We start from the raw sequence: 22,014 nt of genomic DNA on the forward strand, positions 1-22,014 counted from the left end.
CCTCCACGGACCCCACGCTCCTTCTCCCATTCACCCAGGAAGACTCACCCTGCCCCCGCCACGCCAACTTCCTCAGCCCTCCAGCTCTATGCTGATGCTGCTTACAGCAAACACAGTTGCAGCCTCTTGGTTCTCGGTGACCGGCTGCAGCTTCTCTGCTTTGTCCCCAACACTTGGCCTCCTAGATCCATTCTGTCCTTGGTCACTCTGTTTCCTCTTAAGCCACTCTGTTGCTGGTCTTTCTCATACATCACGCACACTTGTCCCAGCTCCAATAGTCACCTCCTATGGTTCCTCCCTCCCCGCTTTCCCTGGCCACCCATATCCTGCCAGGGCCCTGAGACTTAGAACATAGAAATTAGAAGAATTTAATTCCAATGAACTCATAAAATCCCTGAAGCTGAAAGCAGAGCATTCTTTGTTGCTTGAGAAAGGGTAGAGGAGTTGAGGGAAGAGAGAACTAAACCTACGAAAGACAGTCACCTTTTTCCACATCTCGTCCCTCTTGCTGTTGAAGTCGCCTGTGCCTGGGATGTCCACCAGCACGACCCCTTCTGGGATCAGGTCGGATTTGGGAAGTGTCACTTCCACATGTTTGATCAAGGGCCAGATGTGCATCTCAGCAGCCTCTCCATCCCAATCTCTCCTCTGTGTGCGGATGTAGGGGTCCAGCTTGAGGGACAGCTCTTCTGCCTGAAGGAGAACAGAGTCACACACACCAGCCGTGCACCCAGCTTTGTTCACCCCAGTTGGCTGTGATGCAGGTTCATGGTAAGTATGCTGAGTAAGGGTAAGAAGTGCATCCAACAGGAGGCCCGCAATCAGGTCTGTAGGATCTAGAACCTGAGAGCCAGGAAGGACCCTGGAGATGAGGAAGTTCAAGCTCCTTACCTTACAGATGAAAAAAACCAATGTCAGCTAAAATGGGACTTGGGAAGTTATAGTATTGCTGAATAATAAGTTTATCTTCTAAACTGCATTCAGTTCTAAAATTAATGTAATATGTAATTGACATTTTCATTACCAGAAAGCTAGTAATGACTATAAAAAATTAACAGTGATATGGTAACCATATTTTCCGAACTGAAAATTGATCTGAAATTGGATCTTAAAAAGAGTTTTTAAAATTTATCTTCTGATTACAAAAAATACCTTGATATGTAGGCATTTCTAGGATATTTTAATGATGGTGGGTGAGAAAGGGAATAGTTCTTAGACCACGGTTCCTACTTAAACACATCTTGGGGCAATGACACATCCATGCCAGCAACTATGACAGTAAATCTCAACTGGGGTACTTCAGAGGACAGAGGATTTGGGATGTATGGTGGTCATTGCTAAATGAATTTCTATAGAATAGTCCTGGAAGAAAGATGAGAATGTCAGTTCTTAAGAGAGGTTAAATTAAATCGCTGGATTTGTTGCAATCTCGGTAAGGAGTAAGAGATTTCATCAATTTCAACCAAATGATAAACTGCGAAAGAGGAGATAATAAAAGCTCTTTAGGATATTGTGATTTTAAAATAGAGCAGATACCATAAAAGAGAAGTCCAGGAAAAGGCATGGGCTTGAAAAGCCCCTTTCTACAAGAGGGCTTAGCCCAATAAACTGGTTCCGGGCAAACATCATTATAGAAGGCCAAGTCTGATTCTAGGATCTCCAGTGGAAACCCTGAATTTGTAAGCCCACTCATTGAGATGGTAATTCTGTTCACCTTGTTTCCGTGGGTAAATTTATGACGCTGGGAAGGAGTATTTCTAAATATAGAGTTGGCAAAGACATTGATACCCTTGTGTAAGTTGCGTGTATTCAGATAAAGCAACTAGTTTTGTAATCATTGTGTTTTTTAGACATGCTCAGTCTATGTTTTAGATATTAGAAGTGTAATCGTTTTAATAGTAATATTCATCTTAAAACTATAAGAAATGGGCACTGTATTTGTTTGATTTTCCAGGTATACAAGAGATAGCAACATGCTTTGAAAAGGTTTCATTCATTGATTTTTAAGTGTGCCTAGTCAAGTATTTAAACATTTTAAGAGGCTCAAGTATATTGAACTTTAACTGTAATGCAAAAAGCCTAAGGAAATGTGATTAATTGTGTAAGTATCATTAAATATTTAAGGAAGATTTGCTTTGTTAATCAGGAGATCATTGAACATTAAACTTTAGGACATGTATAAAAATTGTACCCATTTTACCAATAATCACTAGATTTATAAATAGAATAGCAACTTTTAAAGGTGTATTTAAAGGTGAGAGATATAAGAAAAACTAGGTTTTTAAATATATAGCTTTCCTAAATTGAACGTTGATTCCACAAATATTTTGTTTTAATTCAGAAATTGAATTTTAACTTAAAATAAACATTGTTTATAAAAGCAAGAATATTGTTCTACTAGTTGCCTATTGAATGTCCATCCTGTCCCTCTTTTATGCCAGCAGAATCCCGATTTTCTGTCTGATTGGGGAGGCAGTGGAGTGAAACTGGTCTAAGCAAATCATGACAAGTCTGCTTTTCACTTTCTCTGGACTCCCTTTCAGCCAGGAAGGGCCGTGTGGCTCAGTTCTGAACTCTGAAATCTACACAGAAATTTGTCAGAGGTATTTCTGGGAAAGCTTTTACTTTCTGATGAAAGGGGAGATGTGGCTGATGCCAACCTTTTATCCACTTCTTCCTTCCAGGAGGCGAGCATGAAGTCTAGCACTCCAGGAGCCATCTCATGACAATGGGGGCGACTGAAGGCAAAGGGAACTAGAGATGCTGATATTGGCATTGCTGAGCCACTCAACCAACCCCACCCCTACTGCCCCCAAACCTCTTACATGAGAAAAGGAACAAATCCCTGTTTGTTTAAGCCACTATAAGTCTTCTTAAAAAATCACTGGCAGCCCAAACTATCCCTAATTAGTCTCAAGTAACTGTAAATAGTCTTTTTTTGTGCACAAGAGCTCCTCCATTCACATACTAAAAATTCCCATTTGATAGCCATAAATAATGAGGATAACCTGGGCTATGGATACTTCTCATTTTGGTAACAACTTATTTCTTATTTCACACAAACACTGTACCATGAGCCTGTCCCCTGAAACAGATTCAACTGTTAGACTTGAGACCCAGGATGAAATCAAGGAAAAAACGAATTTGACGCTACCTCTTCCGCCTTGAGGGTGATGACTCTGGAGGTGGGGATCTTCCTTTTGGGCTTCGCCCTCAGTAACTCCTCATAGTTCTTACTCTCTGCCCCATTTCCATAAATCATTTGTAGCTTCCAGGTGGCTTCCTCCACTGCCTCATCCCTGTTCCACGCATCTGCCTCTTCTCTGCCCAGCTCCTCCGTCCTGTGCAGGAGTTTAGTCAGGTTCTTCAGCTCCTCCCTCCACTCCTGCCAAGGCAGAATAGGGCCAAGCCCCTCTTGACACAGATACCGAGAATGCCGACAAACAGAGGGGCCCATTGCCCCCTGTGGAGGGCCAGGGGGCTGCACATTCAGAAAATCTAGGTCATCTATCTGGGGTCTCGAAGAGGGGAATGGCTTGCCCAAAGTCTCATAAAAATGCAAGGACCAGGCTAGACCCCCTCCCCAGCTCACTTGATTGAACTTTCTCCTGGGATGGGCTCTTTTCATTCAACAAAGGCATGAGCTGTGTTTGCAAGGAATATAATGTTATCTCTGAGAGACAGTGAGAAGGAAAGAAAGAAAAGGAAGAAAAAAAGGAAGGGAAGGAAGAAGGAAAGGAGGGAGAGATGGAGGGAAGAGGAAGGAAGGAAGAAAGAAAGGAAGGAAGGAAAAAGGAAGGGAAGGAAGGAGAGAGGAAGGGAACACTTACCTGTTCAGACAGAAGGTGGATTTTGGCCTCATACTGCGCACAGCAGCCAGAGCTCACTTGTACAATGCAGGAAGTACATATGCTTTCTCCAGACACTGGTAGAAACATTGCTTGCTGGATGATGGCATTGATCAGGGAGCTCTTCCCAGCCCCGGTGCTTCCAAATAATCCAATGTAGATTGGGTCCACTGTCGGCTTTTCAATCAAGGCAAGAAGCCTATTTCTGGATGAATTTTAAAATGCGCATTGTCATGATCATCAAAGTTTCGAGTGAAGAGCATTGAAACAGAATGCAAAGGAACTGAATTCGAATCCTGGGCACGTCACTACAACCTGAGTCTCTGTTCTCTCCTCTGTCCAAGGAGAATATCAATCCCTGTTTACTACACACAGTTGGCCTGGGGATCAAATGAGATCATGTAAAAATATTTGGTAATGATAATTCCACACAATCCCTGTAATGTCTATATAGATGTGAGGCATCTTTATTTATATTCACTGGAAATTGCATATTCTTTTTGTTTATTTGTTTATGTGTCTGAGACAGAGTCTCACTTTGTCACCCAGGCTGGAGTACAGTGGTGCAATCATGGCTCATTGCAGCCTTAACCTCCTGGGCTCAAGCGACTCTCTCGCCTCAGCCTCTGAAGTAGCTGGAACTACAGGCGTGCTCCATGATGCCTGGCTAATTTTTTTTGTATTTTGTATAGAGACAGGGTTTTACCATATTGCTGGTCTCAAGTGGTCCACCCGCCTCAGCCTCCCAAAGTGCTGAGATTACAGGTGTTAGCCACTGCACCTGGACAGAAATTGCATACTCTTGACCGTAGAAATACAGTGTATACAGAGGTGAAGTATTAATAGTGTTAGGAGCAACACAGAGTCTTACTGAGCAGGAGAAATTGTAGCCTCAGCACCACCCAAGTCCTTCAAGTCAGCAGAGCACAAATAGGTGGGGACATGAGCTCAGAGTCACACAGCCTGGGGTGAATTCTGGACCCTCTTACTGACTACTGGTGTGACTTTGTTCAAGTCTGGGCCTCTCTGAGCCTCAATTTCAGTAAAATGGAAGCGATCATAATAGCTCCTACTTTATAGGAGTGTTGGATGGATTAAATGATATTTAATATATATAAAGCACTTAGCAGATTACCTAACAGTGACAGCTCAGTGAACGGCAACTATCCCATAGCTACAGAAATTTGTATCCCTCTTTTCTTAGTTTCTAATTAAATAGTCCCTTTCCTTGTTGGGGGAAAGCACCTATAATCGCCTAAGGAAAGACACTGACATAAAATTTCAGGGTTGCGGATTTCAGACTCACATGAGATACTTGACTCCATTAGGGATGCTGTCATCCAGGAAGACAGACTGAATAAGTTTCTGATAAGTGTTGCTCAAAACCCTTCTGGTCCGTGATTCCAATTTTTCATCTGGAATTAACAGAGAGATGTCACCTGTAGGTACCTGGCAGGGATAAAATACTAGGTCTCCAAAGGAGGTGTCTATTGAACATCGCAGAGAAGGAAAAAAAAAAATGAAATGAAAAGCCGATTAAACAAGATAGCAGGTTATCTCACACTAGGGATGGCGGCTCACTGGAGACAGCAATCATTGGTTCTGAAAATCTCCAAAGAGCCAGGCTGCTCTGAAAGTCTGGTAACAGAAGCTATGGTATGCTTTGCCACGGGCTTCAGCCCCTTCTAGATTTTTCCCTCCTGTGGTCATAAAAAGAAAAAAAAAATGCAAGGACACCATGCTGACACCCACGGAAGCACCAACCTAATCATTTTCACAGGCTTTGTTCTAATCTGGAAGAAGTTATTTTGATAACAACCCTCCCACCCAGAGATGCCTGGAGACAAATTGCCTAACTGCATACTGCTGCAGAGACTTTGAGCCCTCTCTTTCCAAAACAGGTTCATTTGATGTTTCATCCAGCTTCAGAATTTAACCTCCTCTTCTTTTGACCATTTTAACATGCTTGGAACAGAACCGAACCATGTAGAAACAACAGTTCCAGGACACTCACATTCCTTAAGAGCACTCTGCTCCATGGAGGGAAATGCTCGGAACCGCTGGTCTCGATCTGATTTCCTTCTTTTTCTCGTTGGCTCTTTATATAAATCATCTTCAACTAGAGATAAACAGAGGATATATAAGATTATAGGTGTTGGGGTATGGTATTCTTGCTTCACCTCTATCAGCATACAAACCCAAAGGGTCTAACAGACTGGCTGGGTGCACTGGCTCATGTCTGTAATCCAAAGCGTGAGGGATTACATGCCTGGGAGGCATTGCTTGAGGTCAGGAGTTCGAGACATGCCTGGGCAACACAGCAAGACCCTTGTCTCAAAAAAAAAATTTTTTTTGGTAGAGACAGGGGTCTTACTGTGTTGCCCAGCAGGCTAGAGTGCTGTGGCATGATCACGACTCACTGCAACCTCAACCTCCCAGGCTAATGTGATCCTCCCACCTCAGCCTCTAGAGTACCTGGGACTACAGGCACACACCATCACACCTGGCAAATTTTTGTAGTGACAGTGTTTCAGCAGGTTGCCCAGGCTGGTCTCGAACTTACCAAAAATATATATATATTTTTTGATTAGCCAGGTGTGGTGGTGTGCACCTGTAGTCCTAGCTACTCAGGAGGCTGAAGTGGGAGGGTCACTTGAGCCCAGGAGTTGTAGGCTGCAGTGGGCTATGATTTTGCCACTGCACTCCAACCTGGGTCATACAAGACCCTGTCTCAAAAAGTAAAAATAAAGAAAGAGGAACTGCTTCCAGCTCTGTCTGCCCATAAACTCATTTGGGAACAAACACTGTTGGATCATTCCAGTTTGGTTCCTACTTCTCAGAGTCACAAGACTGTCTGCATTTAGTTCCAAAATGTAGAGTTCAATCTATCTCCCCAGATAAAAAAGTTTCTATTTGCAACTCCTCAGAAGCCAAAGTGGCTGGACGTTCTTCACCAAATGCCAAGTCTCAGGAAATCAACCAACTGTGTAGAGAAAAGCTGAAGATGGGGTTAAGTGTGCAGTGAGGAAAGGCCTCTGGGAGGTCTTTTCAGACGAGGAAAGAAAGTGACTAGAAGCAGAATGCAAAGGAAAACAGGGGCCAGGTGACCAGAAAAAATCACATCTTCTTGAGCCTCAATTTATTCATGTGGAAAATGAGAGAACTGACAAAAAAAATACACATGCATTACAAGAGTTTGGATGGATGCCCTTCAGAGATCCTTCAAAATTTGGGGAAATTTTTTTCCTTCTTCACTTAGAGACATCAGCAGCTGCTTCCTTGCATAATAAGCAAGAATAGAAATTACCTAGAAGCAGATCTTTGTAGCTCTGCGGAGATTCATTCAGTTAAGTGGTTTCCCTTGCTTATGAAGTGAAGGGCTTGTTGGGCCCATCATCCTAAAGAAGGGGTATAACCAAAATGTTGTGTTTTAGATGGATTTTAGAAAACACCCCTTGGTTGTGTTTACCTGGCTAGAAAGGGGCAAGAGGTGGATCTTTGGGGTGAAGTTTGTTGAAAATGGTTCTAACCCAGGGCTCCTGGGGCTGGCCTGTGTCTTAGAAAATGGCCATGAGGTGAACGAAAAGAGTAGATCCCCAAGAATCACAGGGAGGCCATGAGGCTCCAAAACTGAGTGTGACATTCTGAGGTCATTCCCTGCAGAATCACAGAGAAGAAATGTCACATGGCACCCAAGAATGGCAGCCCACACAGAAGGCCCAGTCTCTGCCTGAGGGCTCCAGACACAGATCTCCCAGACAATTCAGGCAGCCCTCCCTCACTGTTCAACCTTGCATCTTCCAGTACAAATGGAAGCCAATGCACACCCCGTAGAATATTCTAGTGCAAGCCATGCTATTTGCCAAGGCCTGAATCTCTGCCACCGCATGCTCCACGCTCATGCCACAACTGAGAGTTGAGAGAGGTTACACTTCGACCCTTCCCTCTCAGACATTCTAAATGATGATTGAGCTCAAATTCAAGAATTCGCCCTGGCTCAGTTTGAGGACTGCCTTAGAACTAAATACCAAGTGGTTGCTGGCTCAGCGGCTGGAGCCGGAGAGGAAGAGGCAAAAAAAGAAGAGTCTGCTGGTCAGGCTCCTAGGCCTGCTACCGGCTGAAGAACACTTTAATCTGTGCTCCAAAAAGCATCTCAGAATCCAGGATGTGTCCACAACCTGTCTGTGGAAAGAGTGGAAAGGGATGTAGACTTTGTAACCCAGGAACTCTTTTGGGTAAACAATGCTTGCCTAATCTCTTAGCCATGTGTATAAAACAAGGGCCAAGTCCACACATCCAGGGCCCTTATTTCAACATTGTAAGGACTGGCAACGAATCTGATAAGAGTTTGGAAGCTTATTTCTCAACTAAAGCAAAGGCTAGGAAGTCCAATACAGCAGGGTTTAAAACTTGTTCTTCAATTTCTAAAATGCAAAACTATCTGGAAAGGAGAAAGTATTCCATCTTGGATTTATACCATGTAAGGGTAGTATTTTTATATTAGATTGCAACCAAAATAAACTTGTCTGAATTTAGATCACAGATCTTATTATTCTTGTCCATCGCTCAAGACCTTCCTTGCCCTTTCCAGCATTCTCCACCGAATCCTCCTAGGAAACCAGCTGTTGGGGTGGATAGCGGCAGTCCAAAAAGCATAATATACTGCTGCTGTTCCTTCTTGCCGCCACAAGGTGTCACTTTTGAAAACTGATCCCCCAAAAGCCTGAGCTGAGATGCGGTTTTATTGTTGACTGTTGAAATTTGTTTTTCGAGATGGGGTCTCCACTCTCCCCCAGGCTGGAGTGCAGTGGCAGGGTCATGGCTCACTGCAGCCCCAACCTCCTTGGCTCAAGCAATCCTCCGACCTCAGCTCCCAAGTAGCTGGAACTACAGGCACTCACCACCACGCCTGGCTAATTTTTTTTTTTTTTTTTTCCCAGCGATGAGGTCTTGCTGTGTTGCCTAGGCTGGTCTTGAACTCCTGGGCTCAAGAGATCCTCCTGCCTTGGCCTCCCAAAGTCCTGGGATTACAGACATGATTCAGAGCATTGCCAGAAACTGCCAGAACTCTTCCAAGCAAAACGATCCCATTCCTCTAGGCTAAGCTCAACTGAGGGGACCCCAAAGTGGCAGCTCTTCCTATATGCCTGCTCAGGCTTGCTTCAGATGCTAGCATCACCCCACTAACCCCGAAACACTGCTTCGCCTTGCCCCTAAGGAAATCCATCCCCTCGGAGTGAGGAAACGTTCCCTCTTCAGTCCTCAAAACACAAAGGATATGATACGCCACTGTTTTCTGCAACTGGGGGTTACATCCCTGTCATCGTCCTATAGGGAAGGCTCCCTCATTGGCTCCCGGGGCCAAATACCAGCCTTCTGAGGGAGGGAAGCCACCCGCACTGACTCCACTGTGAGTCACCCTTCCAGGAGCCGCTCCAAGGCACCCACATCTCTCCTTCTACGGAAAGCCGCCTAATGTCATTCCAGGGGTCTTGTAAGAGAAGCTACCTTCAGAGAGTCCAAGCTGACTTTCTGGAACATTATTATTATTATTGAGATGGAGTCTCACTCTGTCGCCCAGGCTGGAGTGCAATGGCACAATCTTGGCTCACTGCGACCTCTGCCTCCTGGGTTCAAGTCATTCTCCTGCCTCAGCCTCCCAAGTAGCTGGGACTACAGGCACACACCACCACACCTGGCTAACTTTTGTATTTTTAGTAGAGATGGGGTTTCACTATGTTGGTCAGGCTGGTCACGAACTCCTGACCTCATGTGATCCACCCGCCTTGGCCTCCCAAATTGCTGGGATTACAGGTGTGAGCCACCATGCCCAGCCTGGAACTTTTTTTGTTTTTTTTTAAGGAAAAAGCCACACTTATTTAACTGCTGGCCAAACAGCTCACTTCATTATGAACAGGCTATTTCAGTTACCGTTGAAATATCTGATCTTCATTCACTATTTAAATTTGTCATGAGAAAGCATCTTCTGAATAAAGAGTAAGGAACAATGACAACAGTGAAATACAGTCCCAACCTATTTGCCTTTTATCCTATACCCTCCATCAGTTCCTATACCCTCCATCAGAAGATACTGCAGAGATGTTACCTGGATGTGGTTCCTGGCCAAAAACATCCTTCGTTTCTGCCATTCCTTGTTACGTGAACTCCTGCTCTTCTCAGCTTAGGAGAACCAGGCTGTGAAGACAAAGTACAAAGACAGGTGAGGTAGCAGAATTTGAAAATACAGAAAGCAAAACCTAAGGATGTGTCAATCTGCTTGTGCGGTATTTCTGCCCATTCCAACTTATCTCTGAATCCCTCACAACACCTAGTACACTACTCGATGGAAATATAACAAAGATTAGTGTTTGAACACTGGTTTCCAATAATACTTAGGCCAGGTGCAGTGGCTCACGCCTGTAATCCCAGCTCTTTGGGAGGCCAAGGCGGGAGGATCACTTGAGGTCAGGAGTTCAAGACCAGCCTGACCAACACGGTGAAATGCCGTCTCTACCAAAAATACCAAAATTAGCCAGGCGTGGTGGTGGGTGCCCATAATCCCAGCTACTCGGGAGGCTGAGGCAGGAGAATCTCTTGAACCTGGGAGGCGGGGGTTGTAGTGAGCCAAGATGGAACCACTGCACTCCAGCCTGGATGACAAAGTGAGACTCTGCTGAGGAAAAAAAAAAAAAAAAGACAGTCTAAACCAATATTACCTGAGAGCTTTAGGGTAACTCACACTGAAATGAGAATAAGCCTCTGGTGACCAGAGCTGTGAAGGTGAATTTATATAGCTTCACTGCTTTGGGTGGCATCAGTGCTCCATTGGGGCAAGCCTTGAACCCTGTGCCAGTGATATTTAGTTCCAGGAAATCTCAGCAGGAATCTGGGAGGTGGATGGAACATTAGATATTCCTAGAGTTCCCTGGAGTTGCTTTGGGGGGCTGCTGACTGGGGAAGGAGATGCATGTCTGCAGGAGGGAGAGGAGAGGCACATCCAAAAGAAGGGACAGATCCAGTTGGTCTCCAGTCCACCAGCAGATAGGGCTTGGACATAGAGGGAGAACTGGACCCATGGAGGCTCAGAACAGAGGGCACTGCCCAGACAGGGTAGAATCTGCTAGCCTGGAGCTGCTTCATCTCCACCCATAGAGAAGAATTTGAGGAACACGAGTGAGGAACACCCAACGTGCTTACTTGCCGTTACCCGATGTTTCTGTTTGGATCACTCAGTCGTGTATTTCAAAAGCAGAGTCACCCGCCCTTCTGAAATATGCAAAATCACCTTTGATCTGTCCTACTAGACCCACAGGCTGTTATTTAGGGAAACTATGTCTCATTTGCACATTAACCCCAAATTAAATTAACTGACTAAACGGCTTCTGTATTTGGTGGGTGTTGGGTGAATGGGGTGAGAGCCATGATTAAGTGCAAGATTCTGAGTCTTAGGTAGACCTCTTTCCCTCTCTCTTCCTCCTCTCTGCAGCCCATTTTCAGACCATCCCACATTCCTTACAGTTCTCCAAAGCAGGGTAACCTATTGAACTGTTGAGCATTTTATCACATGTGGGGTGCCCTTCCCTGCTTCTCGCAGGTGAATTCCTGCTCTTGCTTCAAAATCCTGTTCTAGTGTTTCCTCTGTGAAACGGTGTCTGATTCCCACTCATTCCCCCCCATGTCCCCGCTGCTCCATACACTCCTGTGTTATAATACCGTGCTGTGCTTACGTCTCTTCCTCCTGGTCAAACCACTCGAGGTCAGAGGACTGCATTTTTTTCAGTGGTGCATTTCTATCAAGAAGAGCAATGACTAACTAAATGTTAGCTGAATGAATGGATAACATAACGGATGGGAAGCTTTTGGTGAGATTCCACACCAAAGGATGTTTAAAAGCTAAATTCGTTGTTTTTATCTGGTGATTTGTTTGCTTGTGACAGAGTCTTGCTCTGTTGCCCAGGCTGGAGTGCAGTGGCACAATCTCAGTTTACTGCAACCTCCACCTCCTGGGTTCAAGCGATTTTCCTGCCTCAGCCTCCAGAGTAGCTGGGATTAGAGGCATTGCACCATCATGCCTGGCTAAGTTTTGTAATTTTGGTAGAGATGGGGTTTCACCATGTTGGCCAGGCTGGTCTTGAACTCCTGAACTCAAGTGATCCACCCTCTTCAGCCTCCCAAAGTGCTGGGGTTACAGGTGTGAGCCACCATGCCTGGCCCTGAATTCATTTTTGGTATGTTAGCGAGTCCTTGATTAAAGAGTAAAGCAAAGAGTAGAAATAAATAGTCATGTATGCAAATGAAGCAGCACTCACAGTGAGGACTATTCCATGGGGATGAGGAATATTTGATGTGAGGAAGGGAAGACACAGGTAAAGGCAGAAGATGCGGGGGGGGCCTTCATGGTGGTCTTCAAATGCATTACCTTACAGTTGCAAATAAAAGAGACATCCTGCATATTTTCTAGGGTTCCCAGAGGGTAGAAATAGATCCACTAGGTGGAAGGTACAAGAAAGCATTTTGGTTTAACATTCTCAACTAATCAGAGTTATCCAAAATAGAATGAGCTCCCTTAGGAAACCCTGAGTTTTCTGCCTCTAGAGGTGTCTGAACCTATATTGATATGACCACCTAATAACGACATTGAGATAGATAAATTTTAAGCCTTCTTCAAATCCCAAGATTCTATGTTCTTACTTGAAATTTTCACCAGGAAAGCTGGTAGTAGAAGTGCTCTACGAGGTCACCAAATTTCACAAGAGGCACAAGCAATTTATTGTTTGGAATACTGAGTCAGAAATGCTGACACACATCAAAACCTAGGTGAGTTACAAGAGAAAAAAAAGGTAGATGGGCTATAACATGAGTAAATATACCATAATGCATGTCAATAATTTTAGGCAGGGTGTGATGGCTCATATCTATAATGCCAGCACTTTGGGAGGCTGAGGAGGGAGGATTGATTGAGCCCTGGAGTTTCAGACCAGCCTGGGCAACCAAGTGAGACCTTGACACTACTAAAAAAAAATATTAGCCGGTTGTGGTGACACACGTCTGTAGTACATGCTATTTGGGAGGCTGAGGTGGGAGGATCCCTTGAGCCCTGGAGTTCAAGGTTGCAGTGAGCTATGATTGCACCACTGCACTCCAGCCTGGGTGACAGCAAGACCCTGTCTGAAAGAAAAAAAAAAAAAAAGATACAGAACTAGGATTACCCCTAGGAAAAAGATCTGTTGTTTTCTGAAGACAGCAGCTCAAGGAGTGACGCGTATGAAATGTTAGGCATCATATTATCACAGTGAGCACTGGAAGCAAAACAAAATGTATGATCCAACCAGTGGACAAATCCATGGTTGACCTCCAGGACAGCTGGTGTGCTGGAATTCAAATTCTAGGAGGAAACAGTGGAGCCAGATAAAGTATAAAAGAACTGAAAGACCAAGTTGATGAGAGTCATGGTCATACAGACACTAAGATTAGGGCCCTTCAACTGAGAGAGCTCTGGATTAAAGGGCACAAAATCAAAGGGCTTTGAGTTTAGAGCAGAAGCAGCTGTGGTCACTGAATTCTGGAATACAGGTAGTGGTTTTGGCTTCTTTCAGAATCACAGGAACTTTAGTTCATTTGACTTCATTTACTAAATCAACAGTACACAGTTTCCAGCAAGGGCCATTAGCATGTAACTAGCTGGGGTTAGTTTGGGTTTAGCTGCATGCAATGAAGACAGAAAACCACACACCTTCCTCCGTAGCAGCATCTATGGTTTTCGTCTACAAGTAATTTGTGAACTCTAACTGAAATTTGGAATAATTGGAAATTATGTGGATTTGGTTGTGGTGGGTTGGGCTTCAAATTCCTTTGGCCAATGTTCAAAGACTGGCGGGAAGGGATCATTTGATGACCAAACAAAAACACTGGCAAATGGAAAGGGATCATTTGCAAAAAGGCTAAGAGGACAGAAGAAAATAAACACGAAGTACATAAAAAGGAAAAGAGATAAACAAATGGGGGTAGTTTGGTACAGACATTCAGTATATAGTCATTGGGTTGAACTAAATGATGAGGTGGGAAGAACATTAGTCTGGAAATCCGGTGTGGAAGCTTCCAGCTCCAGCTTTGCCACCAATCAATAAAGCTGGAGGACTTCAGACAAGTCGTTTTATCACCCTGGCCTCAGGTTTCCCATGTGTAAGGCAAAGACTGAACTAGTCCTTAAAGTGTGAGTGTTCTCTGATTTAGATGGGTGCTCAAAAGACGAAAATTCTCATTTTGAAAATGTCACTTGTCATTGAAACTGAGACCGTACCAATGATTAGGGCTTCCATGTGGCCAAGAGCAGTACACCGAGAGCACTGTGATTTCAAGTGCATTGTATTAAGGAGAAAATGAGCCACAGGAGTATAGTCCTTCTTCAAATCATCCTGCAGTCTATTTCCCCCCAAAGGGAAGGAATGATGGTGTTCATTGTGAAAATTTGGTTTCTGTGGAGAAGCAATTGATAACAGTCCAAATTTATTGCTCAGATAAGCAAGTTTCTGCCTGTGTGGTCTATTTTGCTTGTATTTCAGCTATGTGGTTAACACTGAAGTTTTGCTTTTAGTGCTTATTTACATTCATGCGCACTGAACCTAAGAATAGCATCTTTTAAATAAGACTGTGCACATTCAGCTAGATATAGGAAGGTCGCACAGAACTGGTTTCCTGATAAATAATTGTAACTTTTCACAGTTATTCTTGCTTCTCTCCCTCTCCTTTTCTTCTGTTTGTGTTTGCTTATTGTCTTTTTTCTTACAGGAAAATCACAGAGGCAACACAAATGCAGGTCATTCCTGTATTAGAACAGCTGCATATCATGGCATTGAATAAAGAATGCGGGCTGGGTGCAGTGGCTCTCGCCTGTAATCCCAGTACTTTGGGAGGCTGAGGCAGGTGGATCACAAGTTCAGGAGTTCGAGACTAGCCTGACCAGCATAGTGAAAACCCATCTCTACTAAAAATACAAAAATTAGCCGGGTGTGGTGGCACGCGCCTGTAATCCCAGCTACATAGGAGGCTGCTGCAGAAGAATTGCTTGAACCCAGGAAGTGGAGGTTGCAGTGAGCCGAGATCATGCCACTGCCAGCCTAGGCAACAAAGCGAGACTCTGTCTCAAAAAAAAGAATGCTAGGGCCCCTTCTTATACTGATCCAGACCCTGAAGACCAGGAAGGGGAAGAAACTTGTCCAAGGTCACATAGTAAGGTTATGGCAATGAGGGCTGAAACTCAGTTTTCCTGACTCCAAGTTCAATGTTCTTTTCATCACACTCAGCAGCCTCTAATAGGCACTATTTAAACAAGCCCCCTGGAGCTCAGGCATAGGGGAATGGAAGGAGTAATGCCCACAAAGGAGGGTTCCCTCAAATGCATGGCAATGGTATTTCATGAGAAGGAAGGCTGTTGAGTGGGGAGAGAGAGTAGCAACTTGATAGCATTGTAGGCAGGAACTGAAGCTGAAGCTACTGCCTGCAAACTGCTTTTTTGTTTTTGCTTTTGTTTTTTTGTTCTTCGTTTTTTTTTGAGATGGAATTTTTGCTCTATTGCCCAGGCTGGAGTGCAGTGGCACATGATCTCAGCTCACTGCAACCTCCGCCTCCCAGGTTCAAGTGATTCTCCTGCCTCAGCCTCCCGAGTAGCTGGGATTACAGGTGCCTGCCACCACGCCCGGCTAATTTTTGTATCTTTAGAAGAGACGAGGTTTCACTATGTTGGCCAGGCTGGTCTCGAACTCCTGACCTCAGGTGATCTGCCTACCTTGGCCTCCCAAATTGCTGGGATTACAGGCGTGAGCCACCACACCCAGCCTTACTGCCTGCAAACTCAAAGACACCCTCAGAAGTAAAACAAGCCAGAGAGAGAGACAGACTATCAGACGAGTACATTTTCACTGCATTTTTTGTGTTCTATGCAAAATTCAATGTGTTTATTACAAATGACAAATGTCCTTTACTCTTCCCCTAGTTATTCTCCTTAGGCAGAATCTCATTTCACCCTACCTTGCCTCGCATCATTAACCCTTGCCAACACTATTTACTTACTTAAATTTAAATACTTAAATTAGCAAAGTTTCTCAAAGGGGCATTTGGTCATTAACATTGGTTTACTCTCTACTTTTAATAAATATAGGAAGTGCATGGTACACAGCAAGCACTAAATAATTTGTTGAATGAATGATGATAGATATATTTTTTGTATCTCTATATAGATAAAGCTATCTATATATAGATATAGATATATATCTTAGATGGTAAGATTAAGCATAGCAGGAATTATATTTATTATTTTATTTATTCATCAATTCATTCAACAAATATTTGTGAGTACCTATGGTGCACCAGGCACTGTTCTAGATACTGGGGGTACAGCAGGGAACAATATGGTCACATTATCTGCAAACAAAGGGCTTCCATATTCCAGATGTGAATGGTGGAGTGAAAATTACTAGGGATTTGGAGTCAGAATGCCTGGATTTTTGCTTCTGCTCCCAATCTTCAATGCAACACAGAGCAAATCACCTGATCTCTCTGAACCTCTATTTCTCCACATATAGGATAGAATTGGTTTAAAAAAATACCTATGTCAAGAGTTCATTGGCTGGGCACGGTGGCTCATGCCTATAATTCTAGCACCTTGGGAGGCCAAGGTGGGCAGATCACTTGAGGTTAGGAGTTCGAGACCAGCCTGGCCAACATGGTGAAGCCCTGTCTCTACTAAATATACAAAAATTACTTGGTCATGGTACTGCACGCCTGTAATCCCAACTGCTTGGGAGGCTGAGGCAGGAGAGTCGCTTGAAGCCAGGAAACAGAGGTTGCAGCGAGTCGAGATCGCACCACTGCACTCCAGCCTGGGCAACAGAGCAAGACTCCATCTCAAAAAAATAAAAAATCAAAAAGAGTTCGTTGTGAGAATTAAATGTGATAATGAATGCAAAATTGCTCTACAGGTACTTATGCATCTGTACAAATGTTATTTTTCGAATATTTTGTGAAGGTAATTAAACTAGAAATCAGTACTAGTGTCATCCAGACCACGTCTGTTAGTCTTTGGGGAACAGATGCCACCTTAGCTGAGATGCTGACTCCCGTTCTTGTCCCCATTGATCAAACATATTGAGGATGCTCTACCATCTTCCTTAAAGAATCTTTGATCAGTTGGGTGCAGTGGATCACACCTGTATTCCCAATATTTTGGGAGGCTGAGCCAGGCAGATCATGAGATCAGGAGTTCGAGACCATCCTGGCTAACACGGTGAAACTCTGTCTCCACTAAAAATACAAAAAATTAGCCAGGCATTGTGGCACACGCCTGTAGTCCCAGCTACTCAGGAGGCTAAGGCAGAGGAATCGCTTGAACCCGGGAGGCAGAGGTTGCAGTGAGTCGAGATCATGCCACTGCACTCCAGCCTGGGTGACAGAGTGAGACTCCATCTCAAAAAAATAAAAAAAGAATCTTTGGTCAAGATTTTCTTGCTCTCACAAGAAGGCAAGCTGAAGAATGAAAGAAGGAAGAGGAGGAGACTGTTAATGAAATGACAGAATGTTGATGAAATTTAGAATTTATTTCCTTTCTCTTTGAGTTTGGGTTGAGGTTTAAGTAACTTTGGTGTTGGCAACATTTCCCAACCACCTCGTTGGCCACTGCACTGCTCTTCCAAACTAGGGATGTCCCAAGGGAGCAATTTAAACACATTAGCTCAGAAGCAAAAGTGAAACAAGGGCCTCCAAATCTCTAAAGGAAAAGAGGTATGTTTTCAGCATTAACACATCGGCTAATGTGTTCAGCATTAGAAATGTGGCCACCAGAAGCACTCATAGTAGAAGGGAGGCTTTGGGATGGCATGTTTTTCTCCATCTTTCTTCCCTAGGTAAAGAGGTAAGCAAAATAAGCAGATATTTTCATAACGTACTTTAGCAAATTCTAGCAAAACGAATTTGAATCTTCTCATATTGCTCTCCCAAGCTTGTTAAAGCTAATGAGGCATAAGATGACACTTCCTCCTTATCAGGAATTCATACACCTGCCAGCAATTTCTGCAATAGCTGTTTTCTTTTGGGAGGAATGATTAATGACTTGCCTAAGATCGCACTGTTCAGTAAAATTCAAACTAAAACCTGATTCTCCCCATTTCTAACCCACTGGCCTTTTTACATAGCCTTAAAATTCGCTTAAACAGCCTGGGCATGGTGGCTCATGCCTGTAATCCCAGCACTTTGGGAGGCTGAGATGAGAGGGGATCCCTTGGGCCCAGGAGCTTGAGACCAGCCTTGGCAACAAAGTGAGACTCTCACCTCTACAAATTTTTTTTTAATTAGCTGGGCGTGGCGGCATGCATCTGTAGTCCCAGCTATTCAGAAGGCTGAGGCAGGAGGATTACTTGAGCCCAGAAGGTCAAGATTGCAGTGAGCCATGTTCATACCCCTGCACTCCAGCCTGGGTAACAGAGTGAGGCCTCAAAAACAAACAAACCAAACCCCCAAAATTCACTTAAGCAAACAGAAAAGTAAAATTCACTTTCCCTCAAGAAATAACTTGCTTTAAGAAAATCAAATGAGAGAGAAGAGACAAATGTCCCATATACAGAAGAATTCCAAATAATTTACATAGCTACTCCATCCTCAAAGAGGGAGAATAAAACTCCCTGCTCCTTAAGTGTGTGCTGTGCATAGCAGCTTCTTTCTAAAGAGAACAGGGCAGAGATTGGAGAGGGGAAAAGATCACTTTATAGCAGAGAAACCAGACAAGCGCTGCCTCTACCAGGTGGTCAAGGTCAACACCAACAGTCCTAAATCATGTTGACAATATTGTCCCTTGATATGATGTGATGAGAACAGCACTTTAACTCTGGGACTTCTTCCTCAAAACCCGTAACTCCAGTCTAATCGTGAGAAAAACATCAGACAAATGCCAATAGGAGAAGCCTACAAAATACCCAACCAGTACTCCTCAAAACTGCCATATTCATCAAAAACAAGGAAAGTCTGAGAAACAACGTTACAGCTAAGAGGAGCCTAAGGGAACATAATTAAATGTAATGTGCTATCCTGAATAGGATTCCACAGTAGAAAGCAGATGTTAGATAAAAACCAAGAATCTGAATCAAGTACAGACTCTAGTTTAACAATAACATACCACTATCGGTTCATCAGTTGTAACAAATGTACCACACTAATATAAGATAATAGGGGAAGTTGGTTGGGAATTACATGGGAATGCTCTAAACTGTCTTCTCAATATTCCTGTAAACTCAAAACTGTTCTAAAAATTAAGGTCCATTTTTAAAAAATCAACCACAAGTTACAGTATAAATTACATAAAAGAAACAACTTACCAGATGTCACTGAACAGAAAAAAAAAAAAAAAAAGTTCTGCTTTGGTTACAGGAGTCCACAGAGGAGATGGTGGCAGCTTCTCCTTGGTTCAGGTATTTGGAACCAGCTGGGGTACGTAGCCCTTTTGGCCACAATCGGAAAGCCACGTTTACACAGCAGAAGTGAAACTGACTTGCCATCAGGGAGCTATTTATCACGGTCTCCTCCCACAGATACTGATTTATGCTGTCTTCTTTCACTTAAATCTAAATTCGCCAGGCGCGGTGGCTCACTCCTGTAATCCCAGCACTTTGGGAGGCCGAGGCACGCAGATCACTTGAGGTCAGGAGTACAAGAGCAGCCTGGCCAACGTGGTGAAACCCCAACTCTACTAAAAATACAAAAAAAAAAAAAAAATTAGCCAGGCATGGTGGCAGGACCTTGTAGTCCCAGCTACTCAGGAGGCTGAAGCAAGAGAATCACTTAAGCCTGGGAGATGGAGGCTGCAGTGAGCCAAGATCGCGCCACTGCACTCCAGCCTGGGTGACAGAGAAAGACTCCATCTCAAAAAAAAAAAAAAAAAAAAAATCTAAATGGTACATGAAACAGGGATCTTGCATCCTTCTCTGCCATGTTCCTACAAGTAGGCAGATCTGTCTTTTTTCCTTTCCAAATGCATCACTGCATCCTTCCACAGCATCTTTTCTCTGAGGGTGAACACTATTCAGATGACTGGTTCACTGGAGCAGATAGGAAAAATGCCCCAGTTCCAAGAGAAACAAAGCACTGGCTCCCTGACACCCAACTATAAGACATGATTGGGAGAGATGGAGGATATGAGATAATAAATATAGAGTTATTCTTGACCCAAAGTCTTAAAATTCACCAAAAATAACATTTGCCAAAAATAAAACATCATTGGATTGTTTGAGTGTAGAAATGAGTGATATACCGCTTTACATCTTTCTGGAACTTAAATTTTAAATCAGTATTTTTTTTGTCTTTATTTATTTAGAGATAAGGTCTTGCTCTGTCACCCAGCCTGGAGTGCAATGGCGTCATCATAGCTCACTGTAGCCTCAACCTCCCAGGCTCAAGCCATCCTCCCACCTCAGCCTCCTGGGTAGCTGGGACCACAGCCATGCACCATCACGCCCATCTAATTTTAAATTCATATTTTTAATAAACCCAGAAAACAAAAATTTGAAAGTGCTGTCCAGGAGAGAAGAAAAAAAACCCAGTCCACTTTGCTATGTCTGGAAACCCAAACCGTCACATCACATACAGAGAAAAAGTTGTCGCTTGAACCCTCAGCTTCAGGGTGTGTGTTACTGTTTTTTGTTTTTTGTTTTTGTGAGACAGAGTCTTGCTCTGTCGTCCAGGCTAGAGTGCAGTGGCGCTGTCTCAGCTCACTGCAACCTCCGCCTTCTGGGTTCAAGCGATTCTCCTGCCTCAGCTTCCTGAGTAGCTGGGACTACAGGGGTGCGTCACCATGCCTGGCTATTTTTTTTTTTTTTTAATTTTAGTAGAGACAGGGTTTCACCATGTTGGCCAGGCTGGTCTCAAACTCCTGACCTCATGTGATCTGCCCACCTTGGCCTCCCAAAGTGCTGGGATTACAGGTGTGACCTACCGTGCTGGGCCAAGGGTGTATGTTACCTTTAAAGGCCAACTCAGTCATTACCAGGACAACCCTCAGTACTCTAGGTATGTATTTAGTCCAAAGAGGGGATTCAGAAGGTAAAGAGGTCAGAACAGGGAAAGAATTGAAGATTAAATGTTGAGACTGTGGTCTTAAAAACTGCTTTGAACTTTTGGCAAGATGACGTCCGTCCTCCATAAGAAAACCATAGAAACACCAGGCTAAAGTTCAGAACAAAGAAAGTCAGCACAAATGCCATCCTAGGTGCTGAGTCTTATACTGATCCCTCTAGGCAAAATCACACCTTACACTTACATTCATTTCACGCGTGCTCGGCTCTCCCTCTACTGGCTATTTCTTAGCTTCAACAATTAACCACAAATGCTACTAAATTACTTAATTACTACAATTAATTTGGAGCATTTTTAAAGCTTCCTGGGGCCAGGCCCAGTGGCTCACACCTGTAATCCCTGCATTTTGGGAGCCCGAAGTGGACGGATCACCTGAAGTCAGGAGCTTGAGACCAGCCTAGCCAACACGGTGAAACCCTGTCTCTACTAAAAATACAAAAACTAGCCGGGCATGGCAGCGTGCGCCTGTAGTCCCAGCTACTCAGGAGGCTGAGGCAGGAGAGTTGCTTGAACCCGGGAGGCAGAGGTTGCAGTGAGCCAAGATCAGGCCATTGCACTCCAGACTGGGCGACAAAGGGAGACTCCATCTCAAAAAATAAAAAAATAAAGCTTCCTGAGTTCCTTTGTTTGTTTTTGTTTGTTTGTTTTAGACAGGGTCTCACTCTGTCACCCAGGCTGAAGTGTAGTGGCATTATCACGGCTCACTGCAACCTCAACCTCCTGGGCTCAAGTGATCCTCCCCCCTCAGCCTCCCAAGCAGCTGGGACTACAGGCATATGCCACCACACTTAGCTTAAAAAAACAAAAAACAAAAACAAAACAAAACTTTAGTAGAGATGAGGTCTCCTTATGTTACCCGGCTGAACTCAAATCCTGAGCTCAAGCAATCCTCCCATCTCGGCCTCCCAAAGTGTTGGGATTACAGGTGTAAGCCACTGGGTCCAGCCTCTGGGGTTCTTTATGGTAGTCCTTGGCACCTGCTATTGGACACCTGAATGCTAGGCCTGTTAGATGTTTCTCCATTCTCTCAGGCTGAATTTCCATTGAGCTC

General features: G+C 44.0%; 1 protein-coding gene across 4 annotated transcripts in view; it reads right to left on the reverse strand.

Moving 5' to 3' along the window:
• The window catches only part of NUGGC (nuclear GTPase, germinal center associated), a 62,142-nt gene extending 42,755 nt beyond the window's left edge, over positions 1 to 19,387 (reverse strand). For 3 of the 4 annotated variants that reach the window (XM_055295819.2, XM_063610836.1, XM_063610834.1), the window contains exons 1-7: positions 19,211 to 19,387; positions 9,955 to 10,043; positions 5,863 to 5,967; positions 5,155 to 5,263; positions 3,831 to 4,053; positions 3,155 to 3,385; positions 484 to 693 (exon numbers count right to left, since the gene is read on the reverse strand). In XM_055295819.2, coding sequence (XP_055151794.2) covers positions 484 to 693; positions 3,155 to 3,385; positions 3,831 to 4,053; positions 5,155 to 5,263; positions 5,863 to 5,967; positions 9,955 to 9,997 — 921 coding nt within the window. In that variant the 5' untranslated portion in view covers positions 9,998 to 10,043; positions 19,211 to 19,387. Of the gene's footprint in view, positions 1 to 483; positions 694 to 3,154; positions 3,386 to 3,830; positions 4,054 to 5,154; positions 5,264 to 5,862; positions 5,968 to 9,954; positions 10,044 to 12,905; positions 13,017 to 19,210 lie in introns of all 4 variants that reach the window. The other variant, XM_063610835.1, reaches the window with a different exon arrangement.
• Between the last annotated feature and the right edge of the window lie 2,627 nt (positions 19,388 to 22,014).

The sequence above is a fragment of the Symphalangus syndactylus genome, chromosome 10, assembly GCF_028878055.3.
Source record: "Symphalangus syndactylus isolate Jambi chromosome 10, NHGRI_mSymSyn1-v2.1_pri, whole genome shotgun sequence".
In the NCBI taxonomy this organism is placed as follows: domain Eukaryota; kingdom Metazoa; phylum Chordata; class Mammalia; order Primates; family Hylobatidae; genus Symphalangus; species Symphalangus syndactylus.